Genomic DNA, 19,733 nt, shown 5'->3' on the forward strand with positions numbered 1-19,733 from the left:
ATGTGTCCACCGTGTTTTTTCTTGAGTGAGACTGGGAAACATTTCTCCAATACATTTCCTCTGGGGCTGCGACTTACGATTATTTCATTGTCGATTAATCAGTCGATTATTGTCTCGATTAGTTCTTTGGTTCATAAAATGGAGAAAATGGCGATCGTGTTTCCCCAAACCACCAAGACGATGTTTAGTTTTGTCCAGGATACCAAAGATATTTTGTTTCCCGTCATCGAGGAGCAAAGAAACCAGAAAATATTCACATTTAAGAAGCTGAGATAGTTGGCGATTAATTTAGTAAAAGTTCTGGAAAATGACCGGAGCAACATTTGCTCCTCCGGAAAAGTTCAGGAAAAACATCCGGACTGAAGTGCGTATGTCTAAAAGCAGTATTTATTCCCAGTGAGTGAAACAGAACTCACCTCCAGTAGAGCAACCAGACATTGCACCAACGCGGCTCGTACAGCTGCGACACACTTCCCTGTTTGGCTCAGGAAACTTAAAATAAAACAGAATGGATGAAGGGTCAAAAGACAGATTCGGATTATGGAAACACATTTCAATTAACAACCTCAGGCTTCGTTTCATCATTTCAAACCAGCCCCTGCACAAGTTCACGGTATAAAAAAATGTTCCACTGACCAGAATGCAGACAAGACCTTCAGCAGGGATCCCTGCACGTGTCTCATCTCCTCCGGCAGGTGGTGGGTTTTCCCCAGACTCCTGATGGAGGGTAAGAGGCCGAGCAGCACGGCAGCGCAGATCTCTTGGTCCTGACGGTACAGACCACACAGGTCTCTGGACACAACAGACACACACAGAGACACGTATTCACACTGACGCATGTGAGAACGCAAATGTTGATTCGGACATATTTCCGTAAACTCTTCCTGCACTTTGGAAAGCGTGGAATGAATTTACGTTTTTTTTTGTAATTAGTGTTATTACATAAATTAAAATTTGGCTAAATACATTGGTACGTTTAGTCCGCCCATCACGACTCAGCATGAGAAGGAGAACTAACACACAACATCACAAACATATCAGGTCACCGTGTGTATTATCAACAACTGCTCTATTCCCCGTATGAAATATATTTGTCGAGCGGACGTGTTTTTCCTTACGCCAGAGGACGGAGCAGCGAGTCAAATTCCTCTGGAGACAGCGAGTCCTGGGCAGGAAGCTTCTTGAGCAGAACAAGATACTGCAAAGAGAAACCGGATGTTTAGTTCCCGGCAGCTGAAGCAGCATCTCCTCCAGCAACAACACCCACTGTTGACTCACCATGTTGAGGTGCAGCGGTTTGCTGAAGTCCACCTGCTCCAGCAGCAGCAGCAGCCGGCGCCGCACCTCCTGCGGCTTGAAGAGCAGAGTGCGGACGTGCCGGGCCGAGCTGCACTCGCACAGGAACTCCAGGACGGCGAGGAGGGCCGTGTCCTGCTGGGCCAGGTGTTCCTCCGCCAACAGGCTCTTAGCACCTGAGGGAGAACAGAACCATGATCGACATCTTCAGTTCCGTTCAAAACCTGGTGGATGTCAGTGGAGCCCGGCTGATAACATATAACATACCTACCCTACCTTCCTGCCTGCCTACCTACCTACCTACCTACCTTCACCTACCTACGTTTCTACCTACACCTACATACATACCTACCTACCTACCTTCCTTCCTTCCTTCCTTCCTTCCTACCTTCACCTACCTACCTGCTTACCTACACCTACCTATCTGCCTTCCTGCCTTCCTACCCCCACCCGCCTTCCTGCCTACCTACCCCCGCCCGCCTGCAACTCTTGAGCACACACAAAAAAAGAACATCCAACAAATGACAATATGGAATTTAAGACACCAGGAGCTGTTTTAACCTTTTAGGAAAAGGTATAATTTGTTTTTTAATTCCTTAATTACTATAGATGATACCAAACTGTTCTCCATCCAATGAAAGGCACCAGGAGATTCCCTTTCTACCGTACCTGGCCCACAGGAGGCGTCGGTGTTCTCTCCCTTCGGCCTGTGGGCCCCACTGCTGCTGCTGCTGTGGGACTCTTCACCGTCCTCAAACAGGTCAAAGTCGTCCCCTGGTTGAGTCCTGGTCACGTCACAGTCATCGTCCACGTGGTCGTCTTCGTCCACAACACTGGCTCTCTTGGAAATGCTGCTGAGCTAAAAGAGAGAAAAGGGAAGTGGGTTTAAATTCACTGAATTCACACATCTTGAATCTCGACTGTTTATCCGCCACTTACCAACAGTTTGCAGATCTCTGCTAGTTCACTGAGCAGACTGGCCGGCAGTGTCATGAGGAACAGACCAGAGGCGACGGGACAAACATTATCCTGCAGAGGAGAAGACAAAGGGTTTTGAATTCTAATACTTGGTTTGTCAAAGGCCCAATTGTCCATAAATTGACTTTAATGTCATGTTAACGCCCTCATTTTTCTCTTACCATGTTCCTCCTGCTGGCCGACTGCGTGCACAGCTTCATGACGGACCTCAGCGCGCTCATGGTCGCCTCCTCTGTCATCTTCACTTTCACACTCGAGACAAACCCAGCGAAGTCCTGGGCCACGGTCTGGAGACAAAAACGTTAACAACCTCAAAATTAAAAAAAAAAAAAGTTTTAATTTCAACTGTTACATTTTATTATTTAACATAAATGTGGTCGCAAAGTACCAGGAAAACTGTTTATTAGCACTAAGGGCGTTTTCACACCGCCCTTGTTTGGTCCGGACCCAAACTGCAGGTGTGAAAAGTTCCTCGGACAACGGATCAAACTGAACCATGGTTTTGGTTCGTTAGCAGGGTGAAAACACTTTCTTTGATGGTTCTACATTGGCCCAGAATTGGCCTTTTTTGGGGATTTGTCATTGTGATTTGCACTACGGGCCACCGTATGGTTCTGACTTTCGGACCACGTACAGGAAGTCGAGGCAGCGAGTTGTCATAGAAGAATAAAAAGAATTGGAAAAAGAATAAGTGTAAAAATGAGCCGGGGTAACACCTGGGGAGAGGAGGAGACGAAATTTGCAATTTGGTCCGAAAAAACATAAAAGTCAACTTGAAAAAAAAAGAATGTATAAAAACGCCAAAATGTCAAAGTTATGTTCTGAGAGGATATAGAAAAGGATTCGTCAGATGCACGCCCATCTACAAACCATCAGAGTCAAGCTCAGGTGATGACGACAGGACGCAGGTTTGTCATATAAAGTTCTTTAGTGCGTCGCAACATGGCATTATGAAACCAGAACTAACCGGATCAAATGAAAACAATGAGCGTTGGTTCGTCTTAACGCCCTGACACTTTAGATTGTGACTGTGAGCGTTTTATACCTTCGCCTTGTTGAGGAGCTGTGATTGGCCGGCGTCTTCTTCGGTAAGAACCCCGGTGGAGACGTAACCTGCCAGAACGCCGGTCAGCAGAGCAACGCAGCGCACCAGGCACTCTGGAGTCGTGGACGGAGACTGTGACGAACACAAACCCGTGAAACACTACGCAGACACACATGAACACACACGCGAGCATTCACTTCCACTCACATCAGGCGAGTAGCAGTTGAGTAAAGTGGCGGCCACGCAGAGCAGGGACTGCTCCAGCTTGTGTCGGAGACCGGGGACGACGGCCGGGGTGGCGAACTGGCCGTCGTCAGCTGACGACGCCGACGACCTCGGCGACTCTCCGGTACCTTGGACCTCCAGCGGCGGCGCGTTGAAGCTGAACTGGAGGTAAAGCCTCTCGATGTCGTCCAGGTCGTCTTTCGCATCAAATGAACATTGTTCCTGGCAAAAGGCACTTTGGGGAAAAAAGAAAACGGAACTGTTATGTTGTGTATGAACACATGAATTGTGTTGATCAGGGCGGCGTCTTCACCTCTCAGCTCCCTCGGCACCGAGCAGAAACCTCAGGCCGGCCCTGGTGTCTTTCAACGTCAGGGAGACCAAGATGTCTGCCGTTAGATTAGAGGGAAAGTCCCTGTACACGAGATCATAAGAAAACGTAAATATACAGACCTTTAAAGTCAGAAGAGAAATATCTACTGTCAAATCTGAACACGCCGACAGACCTGCAGATGATGGGGTGAGGTCTGGAGTTCTCTTCCATCTCATCACTCTGATCACTCATCAGCAGCCAGGCTATGAGCGTCTCCTTCAGGCTCGGAGGCCCAGATCCCTCCGTGAGCCCCGGACAGTCCCGACCCGACCTCGGGACGAGACTCTTCGGGAGCGGACGCTTCAGCAGCGCCCGGCAGAGACAGACGGCAGCACTCCTGTGGATGAAGGAGGGAGACATGGTGACATGAACTCCAGAAAATGTACGTAAAATTGGGCCCAGGACATTTTCCGCAGTTTGTCGTTCACACCCACGACGAATGCAGCAGGAGATTGTCCGAGTCGGACGCGTTCACAACAGCAGGGAACTTTCCGGAACATTCAGTGGCGTCTGTGTAGATCACGAAGGAGAAAGGACATGATGATAAAGCCACTGTGGAAAGCTGAGCTGAAGTTTTTGGAATCAAACCCCGACATTCTGTACCAAAAACCGGCGGTGTAACCCACTAGGCCATACCAGCTATTTACAGTGGGGATGCACCGAATATCCGGCCACCGAAATTGTTCGGAAAAAGTGAAAAGGCGGGATAATTTGTACCGAACAATGTTTTTAATGATGCAATCAAAAAGGTGCCAGTGTACAGAATGCGGCGTTGCGGGACGAAATGTCAGCAGTGTGGAAGTATTTATTTAATTTAAGTTGTATTGTGCTTTGTTGGTATAATGTCTGCTGGAATGTAATAAAAAAAAGTTCAGTATTATATAAATATTCATAAATTGTACTTTTGTAATTGACCTTTTTCCTTGAAAATCTAGAAAAAAAGGAAAAAAGCACATTTCAAAACAAAGTATTCTACTAAGGGGGCTGGCATGAAAAGTTTCCCTTCAATGTCCTGAGTGACGTTTGCGTTGGGAACTCACTGCGTCAGTTTGCACGCGGACGCAGAGAAAAGCTTCCAGAACTCCCTGTCCACGTCCACGAGTCCGCCGTCGACGACGGAGGCCAGCAGGTCCAGGCTGAAGGCCTCCGTCTGGGGCGAGCTGACGCCCCGCAGCGCGAGGGCCCACACCCGAGCCCACAACCTGCCCAACTCGGCCCCGTGGACGCAGGCGCCCTCCGGGTGGCGGGCCTGGCACCGGGCCACCTCCCTCAGGCAGCGCAGCACGTACGGTCCCCTCTCGCCTCGCCGCTGCTCCGCCAGCAGCTGCAGCAGCACCGAGAGCAGCGGCACCAGCTCCCGGCCGGGCACCATGGACGGGTACTTGGAGGTGAGCACCGCGGCGATCTGCAGCCTGAGCGGAGAATGTGAAAAGAAGAATGTTAGGGAACCCAAGAACCTTAAAATGTTCTGCTGCGTTGTGACTTTCCTACCAGGGTATGACGTCGAAGTCACTGAGCTGAGGCTGCAGACGGTCACGCAGGACTTCCCAGCCCAGCTCCATGCGGCGGCGCTTGCTGGCTCCCCTGTGGCCGGGACTCCCCACCTGCGTGACCCTGCCGGAGGCCTGGGTCACCTCCAGGACGTGGCTGTCGTTGTTATCGCTGAACAGCTAAAAACACGCAGGGAAAATCAAGGGAATGTCGAGGTCAGAAGAGGGAATCCTCTTACGGTTGCACATTGGAGATATGATTTATTTATTCATTGCTTGATCTCCGTTATCACCTGGTGACAGATGTCGGCCGTGAGCTGGATGAGATTGTCCTTGACGGCGATGTGTCTCGTCCCCGTCACGTACTTCCCTCTGCTGCCGATGTGACTGATCTCTCTGACCAGAGCGTCGTACAGGTTGTACATCTGACTGCGCCACCGAGGCCAGTCCTCCGCATGTGCACCTGGTACATGAGAGGAGGGGGCGGGGCAAGTATATTATTGGGTTGTTTATTTTAAAAAAGACTCTACAAGAATGTATTATATAATTAGATCTTGACTTAAACTTAGTGCAAGACCATTTTCCAAACCAAACACCCATCTCTCTGGAATTAATTCCTATAATTTCATGGCAGTTTCAATGTTAAGACAACTTAGTTTTTATCTTTTATTTTATTTTATTTATGAACCCTAACTTTCCTCAGTGGGGCACTTTGAACCCAAATACTGTATGTACAAGATTTATGGTTTATGTCATGGAAAATAGTTAGTTTTTCAATTTTGTAATTGATAAATTTTGATCAATTCGAGTAAAAGTAAAGACAAAATCAAATCAAATTTGTATTTAATGACGAAACAAAGAAAATTATTATAGTCTGACCGATAATATCGGCCGAAATTTGCCTTTCACAGACGTATCGTATCAGTGCTTATGTTCACCGATATGAAATATTTTATTGTACAGAATAAACAATTCAAAAAAAATATTTTTTTACGCAAAACAAATTCTGTTTATTTTCTTAATACAAGCTCTATATATTTGGTTGTATTTTTTTCTTTTTTCTTTATAGTTATTAATGATAAAATTTATGGTTAAACTTAAATATCAAGCCTCAATTACATTTCTTTGTCATAAAGGTTTGAAAACAACATCTTAGGAATCATATAAAAAAGATTAAAAAACCCTTTTGTGTTTCCGTTCTACTGGAAAGACAAAGGGGAAGAATCACTTTCAACCTGTGTCCTGCGTCTTGGCTCCTCTGGGGTGGTGCACACACATCTGCAGGTTGAAGAACTCCACCATCTCCTCTTTGAGGGCAGCGCTGGGCCTCATGTCCGCCCACACGTGCAGCACGGAAGGCAGAAGCTCCTCCCCCAGGTGACACACCCTCATCCGGCAGTTCATCGCCGACGACCTCAGGAAGACGTTGAGAGCCGATACGAGGTGCTCCAAGACGGCCGAGTGCTTCTCCTGCCTGGATCGTAGGAGTTCACATGTTAAACACGATTTATACATTGTGATCTTTCTCGAGGAACATTTATCAGACACAGGCGTTTAGAAGGTTTCCACCTGGCATTGAGCAGAGCTCTGGAGAAGAAGCCGAACAGGATGTTGCTGAAGCCGTCGGTCTGCGTGCAGCAGCCGCGCACCAGCATGTGGATGAGTCTGTTCACCAGCACACGGTTGACGGACTTGGACGAAGAGTTGAACAAACCGCAGTACAGCTCCAGAAGACCTACAGATGACAGGAACACATCAGCATGTCACTGACTGAGAGACAGTATCCAGGTAAAAGTACAACACAACATAATTAGCAGAGAAAAAAAAAATCTACTTCTTATTTTTATCAGATGTTTAAAAGCCCTTGTGTGTAATTTTTTTTAAATTTTCTGGCAACATCTGGTGGTGAGGTTGCAAACTGCAACCAACTGAGCAACTGACAGGGGACACTTTATGGTGGCGCACCGCTGATTCCATTTCCAGTTTCCAGCAGCGTCTGAAAATTCAACGTGAACGCGACGTATTCTGGACTGTTTAGTTCAACACCCGTATTCAACACGACTTAGAAACATAGAGACTGACACGGAGGTCGGGTCCACCTTAAATATAATTGAGAAATTTCTTTTCTGCATTGTTTTTTAAGTACATAAAAGATTTTGTATCAGTAAACATGAGCGCTGATACTGATACATTTGTGAAAGGCTCATATCGGCAAAACTGATATATCGGTCGAGCTCTACTGATGATATCAAGAAATCAGGAAGTACATTTTCCTGTATATTCAGGCGAGTGGACCGCCGACCAACCGACCTTGCCACTGCTGCGGGGTGATGTCACACCAGTACTTCCGGACGGAGAGGACGTCCTTCACCAGGAGGCTGCTGTAATCTTCTCCGTATGCCGAGCAGCTGTACGAACCCTGCAGCACCTCCATCATGTGCCTAAGCAGCTCGCCGCACTTCAGACGAGGCCCGCCTGCAGAGACAGACAACAACAGACAGTGTGACACATGACGACGTGAACCTCTGTTGGTCAAACTCGTACAGACCAGCGTCCTCACGTTTGTTCGCGTAGCGAATAAAGTATTTGATCAAACTGCACATTTCCGCCATCTTCTTTTTGCGCGTGGCCAGCGTTGTCGCGGTGACGGATTTACTGGACTGCATGCTCTCCGTTTCCTTCTGGACGTATCGCTGCAGAAATCTGACGGGAGGAAAAAAATATGAGTGTGAGTGTGTGTGCAAAACTGGGCTGAACTTTAACATTCCAAACGGCAAATCACAAAAGAGAAACAGAAACTGTTTTGCAGTCTGTGTTTCGCCAGTGTGTTTTGCATTTTGTATTGTGACATTGTGTGTTTTATCGTTGTGTGCTTTGTCGTTGTGTGTTTTGCATTTTGTTGTTGTGTGTTTTGCCTTTTTGTCGTTGTGTTTTATGTTTTTCCGTTGTGTGTTTTATGTTTTTCCGTTGTGTGTTTTGTCGTTGTGTTTTGTTTTCCTATTTGTGATTGTGATTTGCACTTCAGGGCCACCGTACAATTTTCACGTATTTTTCCACAGAATGGAACATGAATGGAACGTTAAGTGTTGTGAGTCCCAATTTCACCACAGATCAAAGACATGTGCATAATAAAATCCCACAGAACTCTGGTGTTACCCCCATTTAAACTATATACATAAAGTTATTTACATTATGATGCAGGTGTTACCTGAACACAGCGTCCCATGTGAGCTGCTTGGCGGATTTTGCTTTAGTTCCTGAGGTGCGATCCAACTCCTGCACGACCTCGGGGGTTCGCAGGAGCCGTCGGAAGCGCTCAGCTTCTTTCTGAACGGATTAAGAGAAGGGAGGGGTTGGATTAATTTACACTGTTAATAAACTCACCGGTTAAACTTTGTGGCTGCAGCGATGCAGTGTGATTCATTGACCTTTCTCTCTGTGGCCTTGTCATTCTCCAGCCCCCTGCAGCAGACCAGCAGCTCGTGAAGAGCCAGACTCATCGTGCTCCACTAGTGTTTCATCAGTGTCGACTTTCTCATGTACCTGCTGAGACCGGAAGTTGTTGTTTATTATTAGTCCACGTGACATGAATGCATGTCAACACACTATATAAGCAAATGCATTTCACTCCCCTGTCCAAAACACGTGTGGGCAAAGTTGTTTTACATGGAGGACGAGATACTTCAGCAATACACAACGTCGCCACACTTTCATTCACAACAACATCGCCCTGCGATCTGTCGCCCTCAAACAGAGAGTGTCGCACTGATTTGTCGTCACGCAGCTGCACGTGTAGACGTTACCTGGCGGTGTTACAGTGACGCAGGACTCCACCAACTCCACCGCTGCTCTGCTTCCTCTGACAACTGCTCCATCCCTCCGTTAACGCGGTGACACACACGTTGACGTACTGCCACACACACGCAGACCAGGCAGGAAATTCCCGCCCCGGGAGCAGCCGGGGGGAAGTCGCTGTAGCGTCATATCCGGGTCACGCTCGGTGTCGCCTGAGTGAGTCCGGTAAATTTAAATTTAAAAAAATTTAAACTTGTTTTTCTCTGCTGAGTGCTTTGATACTACAGTAACGCGGTACATATACAAGTTAAATCAAACATATTTAATATTTAAACATTTAAATGGCAAAATATAGAGTTTTTTTTCCATAGGACTACAACTACCATCAGTCCAAGCGGAGGGTTATTTTCTAGTACTTCCGGGTTGTAAGTGATTGCGTTCCCCGCCTTTTGAGTGAGCAGCGGTCTCCTCGGGACGTCTCCTCCTCCGCAGCGGCGCTTTTCACGATGTATTGCGGATTATTTTCTTCTTCTTGAACATGTAGTTAATTCTTTACTAACACACGCTTTTTAACGAATCAGCCGACGAGCAGCCATGTTGCTGCCGTCCGACTTCGCTCGCCTTGTTTTGGGTGAGTCAGGCAACTACAAAGCTGTGGTGGTGATGCGTTCACTGGACATCAGAGGAATAAGAGGCAAAAATGAAAAAAAACACCCTTAGTCATAGTAATGTTTAGCTTTAGTGTGACGATAAATAACTTGAATTAGCTGCTGTTGCTTGTGCTGCATATTTATAGTAGTTATTTACCACACAAACAGTGTATAGGTGCGATAAAATGAGCTCAACTTTTTTTTTGTGTTTTTTTGCAGCCGTTCAATCAACAGTTTGTTGACAGGTCTTATTTAATGATGTACTTCTTTTCACCAAGTGTCTGTCAGTCAATCCCAATATGTCTGACTTCGGAAATATATCTATTTTTCTTTTATAGTCTTTTTTTTTACAACACAAATGTAAAAATCTTGGTTTAAACGATTTGACTTGAACGCGCCATCGGCTAAACAATATTGACGCGTTCAGGGTCACTTTACCTTCGCTGTTTTTTGGGGCTGCAACTCATAATCGATTGATCTGTCGATTATTTATTATTTGTTAGTTGTTTGGTAGAATAAAATGATTCCCCAAAACCTCAAGATGATGTTTTGTTTCATCCAGAGAAAGATATTCAGTTCACAGTCACAGAGGAAAGAAACCAGATGATATTCACATTTAAGAAGTTGAAATCAGAAAATTATGATTTTTTTCACATTAAAAACTACTTGAACCTATTAATCGATTGTCAACATAGCTGGAGATTAATTTAGTAGTCGATTACTAATCGATTCACTGCTGCAGCTCTACTCTTTACATCACCGTTAATCTCTGTGTTATGAATATGCAATATTAAGGATGAATGTCTTGTGTGTTGTGTTTTAACTTTTTTAAGTCTTCTGTCTCTTCATGAATTTTTATTGTGGATTTTAGAGTCTTTTACATTTATTTACCTGTTTTAAACTTTTTCTGATGTTTGCACTGATAGGACATTATCAAATTTCTTTGTACATCATGTAAAATGACAATAAAGACTCTAATATTATTATTATTATTATTGAATGTCCAGGGTATCTCCAAGAGGAGGGACTGTCGGCCACGAGCCAGGCTTTCATCCACGAGAGCCCCAACCTGAAGGAGTACGCTGAACACACCACAGCAGACGGGACGATTCCTGCTTGTGTATTCGTAAGCGTTGTTGTGTTTTTTTCTCTCGCTCCACAATTTATTTAATAATTAATGTAAAGGTGTTAAATAGTTTATTTCCTTCACAGTCTGTCTTTGGGAAAAGCCTGACGACCATTTTAAATGAGTATGTGGCAGCCAAAGCAAAAGGTGGGATTATTATCTGCCATTAATGATAAAAAATGTAAACATTTATTACTAAATTATTGTACAGCTATGGCGTACACTAAATTGTAATTTTTCTTACTTAGAGTCTTGTCACGAAGTTCCTGCAATGATGACCTCATTGTGGAAGAAGCTGGATTTCACACTCAACCAAATCAAGTAAGATTCCTCGTCTTAAAGGGGCAGTAAGCTGCTTTTTGTTTGGTGACTGGTGGGGGCTCGAACCCGCAGCCTCGGGTACGGGAGACGGACATGCTAACCATGAGGCCAAAACCACTGAGACGTAGCGTCTGTTGCAAGCATGTCTCCTAAGGAGTCGAGGAGTGATGTTAACAAACTGAAAACAGTGTTGTTTGGTGCAGTCCGCACCATTTTTTTTGGTTTCCCATTTACAGAGCCAGGGCTGAGCCGAAAACCCAGATTTTTCAGGGGGCGCACACAGAACCCACAGCTAGGAGGAAATATTTGCAGAATTTTACGAAAAAGTGTATTGGATTAGAAATCGCTTACTGGCCCTTTAAATCACTGCAACTGTCGTCTTTCTGGCTCTCAGTGGGATTTTAATCAGAGTTTTGTTGCATTATTCCTCAATCACCCCTCAGGTCACTACAGAATTCCCCAGCTATATCGGCATATCAGAGAAGTAAGTGTGGCTTTTATTTACTTTTTCAGTCAAGATACATCGCTGTTGCACAATCACTGACAGGAGTCATGTTTTATAAAGCTGCGTCTACTATTATTTTCTTACTTGCTAGTAGGTTTGACCCAGCCATTGCAAATTATCGTCACCTTCAATGACTCAAGGTGTAGATAAAAAAAAAAGAATATACGTAACATTTTCATTCATGAGCATCTGTCCTTTTTGCAGCACGTTCACGCGTCGGATTAGCGAACATGGCCCGACAGCGGGTCCTGACCGTGGTTTCGTCTGGCGGCGCCGTCGTCTGCTCCTCGGTGTCTGACACGAGCTCCGTCCTCAGCCCGGCCCACGCGTCCCACGGCGCGCTCAGCCACTCCACCCCCGTGAGCTTCTCCGCTCCGCACACCAGACAGCTGCAGCAGATCCCCGACAGCAGCCGGATACTGAACACGCCCAGTAAGTATGATAATACCTTGTGTTTATTTATTTCTAATGTGATTATATTACTTTTAATTCAGTTGAGGTGGTGAGGTGTTTGTGTTTTAATCTAGGGCTGCAACTAACGATTATTTTCATTATCCATTAATCTGTCGATTATTTTCTCTTGATTGGTCCTTAAAATGTCATAAAATGTTGATAGTGTTTCCCAAAACCTCAAGATGATGTTTTGTTCTGTCCACACACCAAAGATAATCAGTTCACTGTCACAGAGGAGCAAAGAAACCAGAAAATATTCACATTTAGGAAGCTAAAATGAATAAGTTGAACTGTCTTCTAGATTTCTAATGGTGATGGAACTATTATCTGAAAATTTTAAAACTAAATTTCACAATGTTTTTTTAGCAAATACTCAACTAAACAGTCATACATTTTTTTGGTTTGAAGTGAAGTGTGTGACGACATGTGTTCATTACAGGAGATTCACCGGTTCATATCATCGTGTCAGAGAATCGGCTAAATCCAGGCCCGATGTCTCCTGGACGACGGAAATGGTGAGGACCCTTGATATATATATTTTTTTTTTTTCAGTACACAATTAAAGTTGATGGTAATAACATTCTCATTTCACTTTAGGAAGCACATCACAGGTGTATCATAATTTAAAGATGGCTGGATTCCATTTAGCTGCTTCAGTGTCTGGGTCCTGGTGCTAACTCACTGTCTTGTCTGACTGGGACACTTGTCCCGAGCAAAACCACCACGAGTCCAAAATGTCTGCTGTGATAAAGGACTCTTGGGAGGCTTGATATTTTAATCCATGTTTGTAGTGATTTTATATTATATTAAAATTTCTATGCGTTGGCCAAACTTTATAACCTGCCCTGCTCTCTTCAGGGACACCCCCAGGAAGAGAGGTGGGGCTCTGAGTGGGTCCAGTGGCCTCAGCAGATCCGCCGCCGCCACCATCAGTAACCTCAACGCTGAACCCCAACCCGAAGAGGCCGCTGATGTATGTTTGATGGGTTTTTTCTTAAAATGTTCTATCTCTGTTATGGAAAATTTGACGCTGAATCAGGAACAAGGAGATCGTGGACGTCTTAAGCGGAAGTATTTATTTAAAGGCCAATATATTGAGGAGATTTCTGAACAATTACTGCTGCTCAGAGGGGTTTTGTTACCTCAGTCTTGTAAATGCAATGGTGGCCTGACAAGAAAACTTCAACATTAACCTTCTAAAACATAACTTTTAAAAGAACAGGAAGCGTTTTCACTCGTACAATAGTCTTGGTCTAGCTGGTGCAGCAGATTAGGCTGAATCTCCTTTTGTAGGAAACTTTCTAAACATCTCTTTTCTAAACGTGTCACTCGCTCCGCAGCACCTTGTGATACAAAATGCTCGTGACAGGATCCTGGGAGACAGATCGTTACAAGAGAAACTCGCTGAAAACATCAACAAGATCCTGGCAAAGTAAGTGTTGAGTTGGAGCTCGGTAGGTTTATGATTCAGTCAGTGGAAATCAAAGCTGTGATGGGACTGCTGGGATGGTATAGCATGGTTTTACTGTTTCCTCCTCTGTTTTAATAATATAATTATAATAAATTTCATTTTTATCAGTGAGCCGGTGCCACAAACATCGAAGGCCTCTGCAGCCACGGTGGAGCCAGACCAGTCCATAGATGAAATCCTTGGACTGCAGGTGCTGGACAACTTTTTAAATACCAGAATCATTCAACAGCAGGATTTGTTTTCTTGGAAATTTTCACTTTTGTGCCATCATAATATTTCCACTCACATATCTTCCAACACAGGGGGAAATCCATATGAGTGACGACGCCATCCACGACATTTTGGAGCAGACGGAGTCAGACCCAGCTTTTCAGGCCCTCTTTGACCTTTTCGATAACAGTAACTATGACATACATTTGTTGTACAGAGTTCTTGTTATTCAGTTTTTTTTTTATAAACAGCCTTTTTTTTTATTGATTTTGTATGTATTTGCAGATAAAAACAAATTCCCTGACGGAGAAACAGGGGACGCAGATGTGAGCAGTAGTCCAGAAGAGAGCGACGCTCCCGGGTCGTCATCGACGTGCCTTCAGAGTGACGATCCAGGTATTATGATCCAAGACTACACAGATTATAGAATCAGAAATGTAACTAGCAGGTCTCTAGGAGAGAGCACATACCTTCCCCAAGGCTAACACCTTTTTTTTGCCAATTATGTATATAAATATATGTTTTTGTAATTGTGTATAAAAACATCTTCTTTATTCTTGTTTTATTTTTTCTTAGGCACTTCATACAGAGAAGCTAATGTTTCCGATACGAACTCTGTGAAGTCAACAGCAGTACAAGAGCGTAAGACCCGGAAGGCCGCTGCTCCCACCTTGTTGAAGAAAACGCTTCTCGCCCCTAGCGGCAGAGCGTCCAGAATCGAAGGCAGCTCAGCCACGTTGTTGGTGAGTCACAGGGATCACCGACGTGTCTCGTCCGCCGCCACCGGCTCAAACAGAAGAGAAAGAGCCTCGCTCTTCAATAGCAGCGTTGTTGTAACACCCATGGACGTTGATGAACCGTTGAATACACCTCCCCCTCCTTCGGACACTAACATGGACTCCACCGCGACTGGACTCTGTGAACCGACCACAGTTCCCTCAACGTCGGCCTCTTTATCTTTGAGTAGTCACCCTGCTTTTCTGCCTCCCGTACAAGTTGAGCTGAGCATCACTCCAACACCGACTGCCGAACTTTCTCGTACGCCACTGTCGAGCAGTGGAGGAGACACTCGGCCGGCGTCCACTCACTCAGCTACCGCTGAATCCGCCTCCTCGAGTGTTACAGTTACAGCGGTTCCCATCTCGCCGTCAGATTCCATCGTGGCGCCGTTCACAGCGACGCCCGACTCACCCATGTGTGCGTCTGCCTCCGCGACTCTCACGGCCACCCCGGCCTCGTCCACGCCCGACTCGCCCGTGTCCTTCTCCTCCTCATCCTGTGCCCCGATTGCCGCGGCCCCCGACACCTCCTCCTCCGCCGCCCCGAGCAAAGCCACGGCGAGTTCCGATAACATAGTCGCTCTGAAGATCATCATCAGCGACAACCAGGAAGAAGAAGACGCTCCGAGCGACGCGGCCTTGAATCAAGCGATTACCAGCATTTCAGGGGACAAGATACCCACCATCTATCTCTCCTCTCCAGCCAAGTCCCCTGGATTCATCCCTGGCATCCCTGGCACTCCGAAGACCACCTTGGACGAGGTGGCGCTGGCAGTTAGCGGCTTGCAAAGCTCCGAGGCGCGTGGTAGCCCAGTCGCCGCCGGTAAGGCGTTCGTGGCGTCTCCGTTAACGGGGACATCGCAGGCCCAGCAGAGCTACGTAATTCAACTACCCATGGACGCCACAAACGCAGCTCTGCAAGGAACCACCGCCGGCTACTTCCTTGTGACGGAACCCCCGACGACAGACCTTCAAACCAGACAGGTGCTGCTGCCTGCCGGCCTATCAAAAGGACGGCCATTTGCCACCACCCAGTTTGGGGCGACCACGCCAACTCTATCTCAAGGCTACTCTGCTGGTAAGAGAGGATGGACGACAACAGTAGGTCATCTTGAATTTGTGTCTCTTCGCTGACATTTCATTGGTCTTTGTGTTTTTACATGCGCAGGGTCGGCACTCATCTTACCATCGCCTGTCAAGCCCCTGGTGCTTCCCATCTCTGTTCTTGGTCAGAACACTCTGGGGAATGTCCAGATGGTTTCTAATCAGGTAACGTAAAATTATCTACAGTTTGTAAGTTGTGCGTCAAAAGGTATTCATGGTTTTCTTTTACAATTTCGGCTGAAAAACGGGACGATTCCTGATTCCCCCGACACTCCCACCGTTTTATCTACCAGGTTTTTTGACCATACCATCTAAAAGGCAGGTTTCCAAGAAGTTTACTAAACGTTACCATAAAGATAGCTAACGCTATTTTGGACAATTTTTTTACTTGTTTTCCAAGAGTGTTTGAAGGAAATCTTCAGAATTCAAACTCTGTCAGAATTTAAAGTATGAATTAGTGATGCATCGAATGTTTGGCAACCGAAAATTATTCCGCCGATAGGTGAAAAAGACCGAATAAATTTTTACCGAACAATGTTTTTGAGGACGGATCAAATAGCGACCAGCGAGGAATCAAGTGTGTGGTGACGCTCCTATAGTGATTTCAATCCATCCAAGACTTGATCATTTTGTAGAGTAGAATATAAAAACATCGTCACTTCAAGGTGCCGCCACTGGCTTTGACATCAAGCAATGTCCAGAACAATAACACCTGTTCAACTCCGTTATATTTACAGCTTGTTGCCAGACCGAGCCCAGTGTCGGTGCCACAATCCGAAACTGTCCAGTCCAATTCCTCCACAGTGGCGACCAAACCGTCTACAGCTGCTGGTACGTCACAGGCCTTAATCCCTGACAGCAGAGGAAATCCTCAGAGTTGTTCTGCTTGATGTGTTTTTGTTGATGCCTTTGCTTCCGATACCACATTTCTCTGAATTTCAGGCTCTGAGGAAAATCTGGTCGTCAAGGTAATTCAACCGCTGACGGCTGAAAACACAAGCCAGCAGGACGCAGCAAGGAGAATTTTACGTTTTGACTCTTCTGCAGAAGTTCAACCACAAACTTCTGAAACAGCTCAAACCGCCTCACCCGCAGCTACGTCTCAATCTTCCGCCCAGCGACCGGAGAAAGGTAAAACGCCGCCGGTCCCTCGAACGAGGCCTGCGATCTTAGGAGGCAACAAGCCCAAGAGGAGGGTACAGATTGTCCGATGCTCAACGGGTCCTCAGACTGCAGGAGGGTTTGTGACGGAGGCAGAGAAGTCCGTGACTCTACAATCGCAGCACCACCACAAAGATCCCGTTAAAAAGAACTCTCGCAAACAAGATCATAATGTCGACAGCCAAGAGACTCAAAGTGCAAGTACCAGCAGAGCCGATTCGTCAGGAACAGAGACTTTGAAAAAGTTGGAGTCGAGAAGGAGATCAAAATCTGCTGACGGGACACACAATCGTGATAGTGATGAAGCAAAAGCTTCTGATTGTCTGAGCTCTAGATTATCGTCTTCTGATTCTACAACGAGATCCGTTACTAGAAAGGAGAAAGAGGAGAGCGGCAGGAAAGAAGCTGCTGCCGAAAAGCCTCCCGCAAAATCCCGCGAGGGGCGTTCGGACAGGAGGACTCCCTCCTCTTCGGAGACGCCACATGTGACGGCCAACAAGGAGAACGAAATCAAGGGGAGCGCACAGGAGCAGCATCCGCCGTCAACACCCACATCCTCAGTATCCAGAGACTTTAGCCCCCCGGCTGTCACTCTACCGATACCCAACCCCGAGTCCAAGGCCACAAAGACCCTGTCAAAGACCAGCTCTCTGGCCAAACAGGCTGCTGAGATGCTGCAGGACATCCACGGACTCCACTCTCCTTCTTCCACCCCTGTCAAAAGGACCGGAGCAGGCAGTTCAGACCCACCTAGGACCCCTGGGACCGGCCGCACCCAGGAGGAGTCAGCCGCCGACTGTCCCAGAACGCCTTCCCGACAGAAGAAGGGCAAAGATGGCGAGGGGACCCCCAGGCGTCCCATGCCTCCCAACACCCCAGAAGTGCCCACCTGCAGCCCCGCCAGCGAGGCCGGCAGCGAGAACAGCATCAACATGGCCGCTCACACGCTCATGATCCTTTCGCGCGCCGCCATCGCCAGGACGGGCACGCCCCTGAAGGACAGTCTGCGTCAGGAGGGAGCAGGGGACAAGTCGCCCACGAGCTCCAAGAACTCCAAGAAACGGAAACAGCCTTCGCCCGCAGAAAGTCCGTCTGCGAAGAAAGAGACAAAAAGATCTTCCAGCAAAACGAGAGACCGGGTACGTACAAACACAGTAGTCAGTAGACGGGTTTAAACTGTCCTTAAAACTATCTTTCAGATGCTGATGAGCAGGATACTCAGAGTGGATTGGGATTGTCCTTCCTATTGTCTTTTCCTAACCACTATTCCTTGACTTCAATGGAAACCTCATGAGGTCAAGGAAAGGTGTCAAGGAGGATTCATAGGACTTAGAAAAATCCGACATGGATGTTGATGTTGTTGATGCATGTGTCGTGGTGAAACTACACATTTCCGAGGATGGACTACAAAAACCGCATTTTTTCAGAGTGTATTACCACAATATGGCATCAGATGTAAATGCTTCATAGGCATGATGACGTGCGTCCCTTCTCGGTCATATTCATTCTTCTTCTACTTCAGATTGAATTGTGCATGGCGCGTCACGTTAAATATCGCTGCCGCAATGAATTGTGGGGCGTCTATTCACCTTTCCTTTCGCATAGGAAGGTACAGTGTACCCTATTCTGAAGGAGATAGGAAAAGGAAGCATTGAAGCACCTTTCCTTAGCATTTGGAAAATCTGAAAAGCTCTTATCATGGCTGCCGAGGAAATACTTCCAGGTCACTTCACTCATTCTGAACCATCCGAAGCAAAATTGACAATTCGACCGCAGGGTCATTTTTAATGGAAGGATGGTAACATCGGGGCCGTTACTTTGGCGCCACCATGAGGCCAATTTTTTTTTACGATGTCAACTCAATATCTGAGTTGTCTCTATTTGTCATGTTCAATGTTATTTCCCCTCATATAATTCTGACATTTGCTTCATGTCTGCAGGAGAAGAAGAAACTTGTAGATTGTTTTCCCCACGACTTGGACGTGGACAAGTTCCTGTCCTCACTTCACTACGACGAGTGAAACCGACCTCCTTAGGTTTCTCTCCAGGAATAGAACAAGCCATCTGCTCAGCCTTGGCTGAGACTTTATACAGAAGTTGTCGTGTCTCACTTTCAGCCAATGAGGAACTTTGATTGAGCACAGCGGGGCGGGGCTGCAACCTTGGCACTTTGTTTTTCTGTTTATCGTCATGTTCACTTACTGTTTTAATCACCCCTGTTTTTTCTTTTTACTGGATTTGTTTTCACACCCTAACATAACGATCGGGAGCCGGTTTATTTAAAAAATTGGTGATTCAAAGAGTTTTCCTTGGTCAATATTTGACTCTAGTTCAATGATTCATTTTTAATAACACTGAATGAAGAGCTGTTGATGTTCACAAAGGTCTGATTAACAAAAGAATAAAGTCATGGACGAATATAATATTTTGTGGCATAACACAAGTATAGTTTTTTTGTTTTGATGGTAGAATCAGACACGAGTGCAACGGTTCATATTTGCATTCTTTCAGTGTAATAAAAATAAAGAAATTGGTCTCATGTCTGTTTTTCCTCAGTGTGTCGGTCCCGTTCACGTATATTTTAAAATACAAGCGCAGAGTCCTCATGACGTGTACTCGGCAAAATATTTGACATGTTGGGAGGCCAATATGTTAAATGAGGAGCTCCTGACATTGGAGTAATTTCTGTGGCCTGGTACTAATCTTAATAACTTATATACCACACAAGGGCGTACACCGTGTACTGTCTGC

The 19,733-nt window shown here is 46.1% G+C and overlaps 2 protein-coding genes across 4 annotated transcripts in view; one reads left to right on the forward strand and one right to left on the reverse strand.

Moving 5' to 3' along the window:
• atm (ATM serine/threonine kinase) overlaps nt 1-9,726 on the reverse strand; it is a 29,191-nt gene extending 19,465 nt beyond the window's left edge. For 2 of the 3 annotated variants that reach the window (XR_007031724.1, XM_047335870.1), the window contains exons 1-22: nt 9,586-9,726; nt 9,211-9,414; nt 8,836-8,953; nt 8,616-8,734; nt 7,968-8,110; nt 7,718-7,882; nt 6,977-7,142; nt 6,643-6,881; nt 5,701-5,870; nt 5,409-5,587; nt 4,958-5,329; nt 4,051-4,254; nt 3,858-3,959; nt 3,527-3,779; nt 3,320-3,451; nt 2,436-2,561; nt 2,236-2,325; nt 1,966-2,155; nt 1,279-1,472; nt 1,119-1,198; nt 637-792; nt 417-492 (exon numbers count right to left, since the gene is read on the reverse strand). Coding sequence is in view for 2 of the 3 variants with exons in the window: in XM_047335870.1 (XP_047191826.1) it covers nt 417-492; nt 637-792; nt 1,119-1,198; nt 1,279-1,472; nt 1,966-2,155; nt 2,236-2,325; nt 2,436-2,561; nt 3,320-3,451; nt 3,527-3,779; nt 3,858-3,959; nt 4,051-4,254; nt 4,958-5,329; nt 5,409-5,587; nt 5,701-5,870; nt 6,643-6,881; nt 6,977-7,142; nt 7,718-7,882; nt 7,968-8,110; nt 8,616-8,734; nt 8,836-8,907 (3,228 nt within the window). In the remaining variant the exon portion in view is untranslated. The remainder of the gene's footprint in view (nt 1-416; nt 493-636; nt 793-1,118; nt 1,199-1,278; nt 1,473-1,965; nt 2,156-2,235; nt 2,326-2,435; nt 2,562-3,319; nt 3,452-3,526; nt 3,780-3,857; nt 3,960-4,050; nt 4,255-4,957; nt 5,330-5,408; nt 5,588-5,700; nt 5,871-6,642; nt 6,882-6,976; nt 7,143-7,717; nt 7,883-7,967; nt 8,111-8,615; nt 8,735-8,835; nt 8,954-9,210; nt 9,415-9,585) is intronic. The other variant, XM_047335871.1, reaches the window with a different exon arrangement.
• On the forward strand, nt 9,642-19,521 carry npat (nuclear protein, ataxia-telangiectasia locus). Its single transcript, XM_035621726.2, has 17 exons — nt 9,642-9,833; nt 10,860-10,978; nt 11,065-11,125; nt 11,227-11,299; nt 11,743-11,783; nt 12,009-12,236; nt 12,697-12,772; nt 13,116-13,230; nt 13,598-13,689; nt 13,837-13,918; nt 14,031-14,127; nt 14,224-14,334; nt 14,515-15,795; nt 15,886-15,986; nt 16,559-16,652; nt 16,764-18,121; nt 18,923-19,521. Exons 1-17 carry the CDS (start codon nt 9,797-9,799, stop codon nt 19,001-19,003), a joined length of 4,047 nt encoding a protein of 1,348 aa, XP_035477619.2. The 5' UTR covers nt 9,642-9,796; the 3' UTR covers nt 19,004-19,521.
• Nucleotides 19,522-19,733: the final 212 nt, after the last annotated feature.

Source organism: Scophthalmus maximus, chromosome 11 (genome assembly GCF_022379125.1).
Source record: "Scophthalmus maximus strain ysfricsl-2021 chromosome 11, ASM2237912v1, whole genome shotgun sequence".
NCBI lineage: Eukaryota > Metazoa > Chordata > Actinopteri > Pleuronectiformes > Scophthalmidae > Scophthalmus > Scophthalmus maximus.